A 9099-nucleotide genomic window follows, 5' to 3' on the forward strand; every position below is an offset into this window, starting at 1 on the left:
TGTGAAAGAACGAGATCATGCACCAGAAAACAGCCCTGAAGTCCAAATTAGAACATGATGGATGTAGGTTTACCATGTTAAGAGAAATAAGACAATGAAAGAAATCAGACAGGCCAAGGCAAACTTTTTTTATTAACATAATTGGTGATTGATCTGGGAGAATCTAAAGAAGCTGACAGGGAAAGYCCATAGTAACACTGTAAAAATACTAGAAATCAATGTGAATGTCAGTCTAACACAGGATGCAGTCGAAATAGCAACAGCCTTCAACTCATACTTTGTTGTCTCTGTCAAGGTACTGACACATAACTCCTCCACTGGTTTCTTGGGCTCAGCGCCAGTGAATGAGACTCAACCTGTCTTCACCATAAAGGAGGTTTCTGAGTCAGAGGTGAACAAGGTGATTAGCTCACTAAAGAAATCTAAAGACAAATATGTGTTTTGGCTGGACTCTACCTTTCTTAAAACTACAAAAATCACTCACTGGCCCCATTACTTAGGTCACCAACACATGTATTGGTCAGGGGGTGTTTCCAAGTGTCTGGAAGTCGGCCATAATAACATCTTGAAATCAGGTGACTCTGCTGACGTGAGTAACTACAGGCCCATTAGTATACTACCTGGGGTGTTGACTTTACTAAAAAAGTGTGTAGCAGAGCAACTGATTGCCCACCTCAACAAAATCCCCTTCACATTACACTCCATGCAGTTTGGCTTCAGAGCAAACCACTCCACAGAAACGGCCAACTGCTTTCTTCTGCAAGTTCAACTTTTCCCCTGATGCCTTGAGAAGGATGAAATCATACTGTACCTTGAAGGCTGAACCCAGTGTGTCAGTAAGCAATGAGATGTCGCCGACCCTCAGCTATGATGTGGGTGTGCCCCAAGGGTCAATACTGAGGCCCCTCCTGTTCAGCCTGTAAATTAATGATCGGCCTTCTGTCTGTTCTGGGTCTGAAGTACAAATGTATGGAGATTATACAGTGATACATGTGCATGCAAAGAGCAAACAACAAGCTTCAAAATAACTCACTACTGTAATGGTCCAGTTTACAAAGTGGCTCAGTGTCTCATGTTTGCATCTCAATGTGAATAAACAGTCTGCATGTTCTTCACAAAGAGGGCAACTGATGCTACTGGGCCAGATGTATATGTGTCAGGGGAGAAGCTCCCGGTGGTAGCTTGGTATCATACTTGATTCCAAACTATCTTTTAAAAAGCAGGTGGAAAGGTTTACTCAAATCACCAAATTCAACCTAGCTAATGTCCCAATTCTTATTTTTTTATTGACTACAGAGGCAGAAAAACTGTAATTCAATGCTATGATACTCCCTACCTTAACAAACTGCTTGACAAGTTGGGCCCAAGCTTGCAGTACAACAGTAAACAGGCTCTCAAAGTGCTTGGTAGAAAGCCCAATAGGCACCGTTACATCCTCAGAAAGCATGAGCTCCTAATTTGGGAAAATCTTGGGCAATGCGCATGTCTTGTATTCAAGATCCTAAATGGCCTGGTCTGCCATGAGAGGTGACTGTATAATCCCATTAAGGAAAAGCACCATTATTCAAACTGCTTTCTCTGTAAGAGCTTCCCATGTCTGGAACACACAGCCATCAGACATACATTACTGCACCACCTATTGCATCTTCACAAAATAAAACATAAAGACATGGCTAAAGGACAATCAGACTTGTGAACATAATCCCTAGCTGTGTATTGCCACTTTCCATGTAAGTGTTGTTGTTGTGTAGCTTGTTGTTGTGTAGCTTGTGAGGCATAGAAACACTTTGTTGCTTCTATGTATTTTGTATCAGGACTCAGGCTAAGACCCAGATGCAGACACAGGAGGCGGATAGTACGAGTCTCAGAGTTTATTTTAGTACAAGAGGCAGGCAAAATGTAAGTCAAGGCAGGCAAAGAGTCGTAATACAAATCAGAGTCAGGCAGGTACAGGACAGCGGGCAGGATCAGGGTCAGGACAGGCAGAAAGGTCAGACCTGGGAAGACTAAGAAAAACAAAAACTAGAGCACAGGAAACATGGGAACACGATGGTGGGACTTGACGGGACAAGAAGAAATGGCAACAGACAGCCAGGTGGCTAAAACCGGCACTTTTACTGAAACGTTGATTAATATGCACTATCCCTTTAAAAATAAACTCAATAAAAATAAACCCCCTTTGATAAGGCCTAAATAAGTTCAGAAGTAAAAATGTGATTAAGTCAAATAATAAGTTGCGTGGGCTCACTCTGTGTGCAATAATAGTGTTTAACATTATTTTTTTAATGACTACGTCATCTCTATACCGCACATACAATTGTCTGTAAACTGTTCTTGTCGCATACAAATATTTAGCAGATGTTATTGCGGGTGTAGCGAAATGCTTGTGTTCCTAGCTCCAACAGTGAAGTAGTATCTAACAATTCATAACAATACACACAAATCTAAAAGTAAAAGAATGGACATAAGAAATATATAAATATTAGGACGAGCAATGTCGGAGACCGGAGTGTGTATACGTACAGTTGAAGTCAGAAGTTTACATACACTTAGGTTGGAGTCATTAAAACTCGTTTTTCAACCACTCCACAAATTTCTTGTTAACAAACTATAGTTTTGGCAAGTCGGTTAGGACATCTACATTGTGCACGACACAAGTCATTTTTCCAACAATTGTTTACAGACAGATTATTTCACTTATAATTCACTGTATCACAATTCCAGTGGGTCAGAAGTTTACATACACTAAGTTGACTGCCTTTAAACAGCTTGGTAAATTCCAGAAAATGATGTCACGGCTTTAGAAGCTTCTGATAGGCTAATTGACATCATTTGAGTCAATTGGAGGTGTACCTGTGGATGTATTTCAAGGCCTACCTTCAAACTCAAATTACCTCTTTGCTTGACATCATGGGAAAATCTAAATAAATCAGCCAAGACCTCAGAAAAAAAATTGTAGACCTCCACAAGTCTGGTTCATCCTTGGGAGCAATTTCCAAACTCCTGAAGGTATCTCATCTGTACAAACAATGGTATGCAAGTATGAACACCATGGGACCACGCAGTCGTCATACCGCTCAGGAAGGAGACGCGTTCTGTCTCTCCTAGAGATGAACGTACTTTGGTGTGAAAAGTGCAAATCAATCCCAGAACAACAGCAAAGGACCTTGTGAAGATGCTGGGGGAAACAGGCACAAAAGGGGGATGCTTGCAAGCCGATGAACTCCATCCCAACCGTGAAGCACGGGGGTGGCAGCATCATGTTGTGGGGGTGCTTTGCTGCAGGAGGGACTGGTGCACGTCACAAAATACATGGCATCATGAGGAAGGAAAATTATGTGGATATATTGAACCAACATCTCAAGACATCAGTCAGGAAGTTAAAGCTTGGTCGCAAATGGGTCTTCCAAATGGACAATGACCCCAAGCATACTTCCAAAGTTGTGGCAAAATGGCTTAAGGACAACAAAGTCAAGGTATTGGACTGGCCATCACAAAGCCCTGACCTCAATCCCATAGAAAATGTGTGGGCAGAACTGAAAAAGCGTGTGCAAGCAAGGAGGCCTACAAACCGGACTCCATTACACCAGCTCTGTCAGGAGGAGGCCAAAATTCACCCAACTTATTGTGGGAAGCTTTTGGAAGGCTACCCAAAACATTTGTCCCCAGTTAAACAATTTAAAGGCAATGCTACCAAATACTAATTGAGTGTATGTAAACTTCTGACCCACTGGGAATGTGATGAAAGAAATAAAAGCTGAAATAAATCATTCTCTCTATAATTCTGACATTTCACATTCTTAAAATAAAGTGGTGATTCTAACTGACATAAGACAGGGAATTTTTACTAGGATTAAATGTCAGGAATTGTGAAAAACTGAGTTTAAATGTATTTGGCTAAGGTGTATGTAAACTTCCAACTTCAACTGTATATACAGTACCAGTCAATTTTGGACAAGGGTTTTTTCTACATTGTAGAATAATAGTGAAGATTTTAAAACTATAAAATAACACATTTGGAATCATGTAGTAACAAAAAAAGTGAATAAATCAAAATATATTTTATATTTGAGTCGTCAAACTAGCCAATCTTTGCCTTGATGAGACAGCTTTGCACACTCTTGGCAGTTTCTCAACCAGCTTCATGAGGTAGTCATCTGGAATGCATTTCAATTATTAACAGGTGCGCTTTGTTAAAAGTTAATTTGTGGAATGTCTTTCCTTCTTACTGAGTTTGAGCCAAGCAGTTGTGTTGTGACAAGGTAGGGGTAGTATACAGAAGATAGCCCTATTTGTAATATGCAGTATATACATTTGAAATTTGTAAAACATTATGTAAAAATTATTAAAGTGACTAGAGTTCCATTGTTAAAGTAACCAGTGATTCCATGTCTATGTACATAGGACAGCAGCCTCTCAGGTGCAGGGTTGAGTAACCGGGTGGTAGCCAGCTAGTGATGGCTATTTAACAGTCTGATGGCTTTTTTCAGTCTCTCAGTCCAAGCGTGGATGCACCTGTACTGACCTCGCTTTCTGGACGATAGCGGGGTGGCTCGGGTAGTTGATGTCCTTAATTATCTTTTTGTCCTTCCTGTGACGTTCCTGTGAAGTCAGCTGCTGTAGGTGTCCCGGAGGGCAGGCAGTGATCCCTTGGTGAAGCGTTGGGCAGACTGCACCACCTTCTGGAGAGCCCTGCTCTCAATTGTGCATCTGTAGAGGTTTGTGAGGATCTTAGGGGCCAAGCCAAATTTCTTTAGCCTCCTATAGTTGAAGAGGCGTTGTTGCACCTTCTTCACCACACTGTCTGTGTGGGTGAACCATTTCAGATTATCATTGATATCAGTGGCGTGCCGTGGGCCTGGGGCCTAGGCCTTCAGTGAGGTACTACACAGTCCCACCCGAATTAATCCACCTCTTATTATCATCAATTATGCCATGGCTCTAGACACTATACATTTAGACAGAAACGCAGTATAACCAGGCGTTGCGTCACCTTGAAATTGACAAATTGAAATTTTTGGGTAAACAGTGTTTAACAGACAACTCAAGTTTGCAAAGCCAGTGTGGCTCCAAACACCAAATCGATCACTTGCAAATAATAGGCATTCCCAGCAGTACAGTTTGCAGTGCTTCTCGGAGCCTTTGAGCCATTGACAGCGCTCTAGTTGAAACTTTGAAAGTGGCGAGCGAACAAACCCCTTTCCCGCCTGTGACAGGCTTTGTGGCGTCGGGCGACCTCTCCTTACAATGTCTAACTTTTCTTGAAAAGTTCGTCTTGAGAATGGCGTTATAATTATATCCTCGACGAAATCGATATCTTCCCTCCTTCCGCCATTGTGGGTTCAAAAAACACAGCTTAGTAGAGTTTCCTAGATCTGCATAGACCTGCCCATAGGACCTGCCTCTCAATATTGGTAATCCAATCAAAAGACGTGGACGCCCTACGCCTGCTAGCTGGCTCCTGTGTAACACTGGAGCCAGCCAGCAGGCGTACAATAGCCAACTCTAAAGCTGATTGGTTGACACAAAWTTTTTATTTCCATTCACTTTAAGCTACAAGCGCCCGCACTGTTGATTCTGAAGGCCTGAGAGCAGATTTTAGACCCCTGGCAACACATGATGGCTGAATATGATTGGATAAAAGATCTAACATAAAGACCAGCCCTCCAAATCTCAACCTGGGGCTGGAAGCAGTGCAACCAAGAMGAAAGCTATGAAATGAAGAGTATAACTCTTACTCTGGGGAATAATTTAATACATATTTGTGGGAAAATATATTTAAAAAAAAATTATATTCTGATGATGTTTAGGCCAGCAGAGAAGGCCTTGCAGGCCCTGACGGCCCACCACTGATTGATATGTACGCAGAGGAATTTGAAGCTTTTCACCTTCTCCACTATGGTCCCGTCAATGTCGATAGGGGCGTGCTCCCTCTGCTCTCAGTCCACGATCATCTCCTTTGTTTTGTTGACGTTGAGGGTGAGATTATTTTCCTGGCATCACACCGCCAGGGCCCTCACCTCCTCCCTATATGGCTGTCTCGTCATTGCTGGTAATCAGGCCTACTACTGTTGTGTCGTCTGCAAACTTGATGACTGAGTTGGAGGCGTGCGTGGCCGCGCAGTCATGGGTGGACAGGGAGTACAGGAGGAGGCTGAGCATGCACCCTTGTGGGGCCCCTGTGTTGAGGAACAGTGTAGTGGAGGTGTTGTTTCCTACCTTCACCACCTGGGGGCAGCCTGTCAGGAAGTCCAGGATCCAGTTGCACAGGGCAGTCTTCCGACCCAGGGCCCAGAGCTTAATGATGAGCTTGGAGTCTCTTATCAAGACGACATGGAATGTTCCTGAGTGGCCTAGTTACAGTTTTGACTTTAACCTCCTTGAAAATCTATGGCAAGACTTGAAAATGGCTGCCTAGCAATGATCCACAACCAACTTGACGGAGGTTGTTGGTTGTGCAAATATTGTACAATCTAGGTGTGCAAAGCTTAGAGACCCAGAAAGACTGGGTCTCTAACGGTGATTCTAGCATGTATTGACTCAGGGTGTGGATACTAATGTAATTGAGATATTTCTGTATTTCATTATCAAGAAATTTGCAAGAAATTCTCGATATGTTTTCACTTTGTCATTATGGGGCATTGTGTATAGACTGGTGAGAATTGATTTTGTTTTTAAATCCGTTTTTAAATTCATGCTGTAATACAACAAAATGTGGAACAGGTCAAGAGGTGTGAAAACTTTCTGGAGGCCCTGTATATGATTCGACAGTTGTATAGATGCAATCTATGACAGGTTATTACATATTTAACTACAGATGATCAAGGTTTTATACAGTGAAGTGGGTGCGTTAATGCAGTCGATCATTCTCATATCAACAATGTGAATATGAATTTTCCAATTGCAGTACCAGGCGTGGACTATAAGCAGGAACAATACCATGAGGGTAAGTGTTGCTGTGCACTAACTATCAGAATCATGTCTACTTGACACCACACCATTGACACATACGCACTACATAAAATGTTGTTTCCTACATCAAGCCTTCATGTTTGTTTTCCTGTGTTTTCACGGCTCCTCTGCTCTCTCCTTAGAGTAACTCTTCGAAGTACTCCCGCTCCTTCGGCCTGCTGTCGGACCAGCACATTTCAGAGCACATAGACCGGGTAAGATACCTGTCCCCAAGCAATGCAGCTATTACAGAACCGGTTGTGTGGACACTGGCCCAAGGGCCCCAGAGAGGGAACTGTGGGTCCCAGAGGGGGAACCACCTCAGGCCAGCCCCTGTGTAATCACATAATGAGACCCGTAATCCTCACTAAGAGGCATTTTAGCACAACTCCTTTGTATTAGCGTGGTAGAGTACTGTGCAACACCAGGTGTTTGTACAGTACGAGGGCTTAAAACATCAGACCTGACACGTATGTGACATGTAGAAAATGTCACAAATAGCCTGTGCTGTGAAAACAGAGACTGACAATTACGTCAAGATGTAAATGATGCACCATGTGGTCTTGAAAACAATAACTCTGGTGGTGATATGTCTTTTCACTACTATATACATTCTTTAATGTAAGAAATATCCCCCAGTTGGATATATTATAAAGACTTAATTAGTTACTAGTATTGAGAGTTTTTTAAGATCTTGTAGAAGTGTAATTCTTGAAAAGTTTAATAGTTAACATCCTCTAACGTTGGCGTATTGGTTCCCCAGAGGGTGTATATGATTGGAGATGAGGTGGACGACCAACCCTACGAGTACAGATACGAGGGGAGAGGCAGCACGTGCCAGTCGCTGGATGAGCTATCGCTAAGTAACCTGGGGGATGACTTGAAGTTCCTAGAGGACCTGGGGTCAAAGTTCAACACCCTGGGGGGCATCTGTCACCAGGACATGTAGGAGAGGAACATTAGGGTGTAGACACACACACCTGGCTGGACTGGGAAATGGTGCTTATTAGCCACATTAGACTGGGGGGGATGACCTATCAGTTGGKGAAAAGGACACAGCTACACCAAACTTCCTCCATTTTGATTTTAGAACAAGCTTTGCATTATCGACATAAGTGGGGCATTTTCTTACAGACCGAAACTGTTTTGGATTGGCTTTTACCCAGAAGAAGGACTGGGAGAGACACTTCTGATATTTTTGTCTGACACAATGAATGATGCACTTACTGTACTGAATAAACCGTATCATGCTCGGATGGCTTTATGGACTTTGGGTTTTACAGGGCTGGGTTGTGTTTATATGGCAATTTGTTTTGTTATGTTATGTGTTTTTTTATCATCGCCACGCTTCGCAGTATTTTCAACAGAATTGTATAATCTCTTGATCTACTGGTTATGCCAGAATGGGATTCTATAGAAATGTCGAAATGTCAACATCACTTCTGTGGGAACATTAGCATTGTGTGTATCATACTTTTTATGGCCTTTTTCTGCTTAGGTTATGGATATGGATTTACCCAAGTTGCTTAAAATATTAATTACAAAAACATTCCTGGAATTAATGTGTACATTAGCCATTATGACAACCCACCACAGAGTAGATGTAATATCTACATAAGTACAATGTAATTACTAGGTGTTACACAGAATTTAGCTAGTTAAAATGAAGTGTATCATGAGGGGTACTTACTTGTAATTAATGTGTACTTATATAGTACATTACCCATCCTGACAACCTGGCCCTCAATTTAAAGCTTCTGGAAGCCCCACCTAAGTGAGAAAATAAACACATTAGTATGCCACAGAGTACATGTAATATCTGCATAAGTACAATGAATTAATAGGCGTTACACAGGATTTAGCTAGTTTAAGTGAAGTGTATTTAAATGTAATTACTTACTACTCATTACCAAGTGAAAATACCTACAAACATATGAGCTTCTACTTTAGTCAACTTTATTGCAACATCTAAAAAAAATACCTTACATTTCCTACCAAATKATAAGGATTTATATTGTTAATAAATTGATTAATTAGATGAAACAAACATATAGGCCTCCTCAATAACATAAATATGTGGCCTACWGTTTGGTGAGTAGCTTAGATCATTGTTMCCCAACTCCAGTCCTGGACTATCCRCAACATTAA

The 9099-nt window shown here is 41.8% G+C and overlaps 1 protein-coding gene across 1 annotated transcript in view; it reads left to right on the forward strand.

The window, feature by feature from the left end:
• The window catches only part of LOC111966216 (cadherin-like protein 26), a 40878-nt gene extending 32978 nt beyond the window's left edge, over nt 1–7900 (forward strand). Inside the window, exons 17-19 of the mRNA XM_023990682.2 lie at nt 6908–6946; nt 7095–7166; nt 7715–7900. Coding sequence (XP_023846450.1) covers nt 6908–6946; nt 7095–7166; nt 7715–7900 — 297 coding nt within the window. The remainder of the gene's footprint in view (nt 1–6907; nt 6947–7094; nt 7167–7714) is intronic.
• Nucleotides 7901–9099: the final 1199 nt, after the last annotated feature.

Source organism: Salvelinus sp. IW2-2015, linkage group LG7 (genome assembly GCF_002910315.2).
Source record: "Salvelinus sp. IW2-2015 linkage group LG7, ASM291031v2, whole genome shotgun sequence".
Lineage (NCBI taxonomy): Eukaryota > Metazoa > Chordata > Actinopteri > Salmoniformes > Salmonidae > Salvelinus > Salvelinus sp. IW2-2015.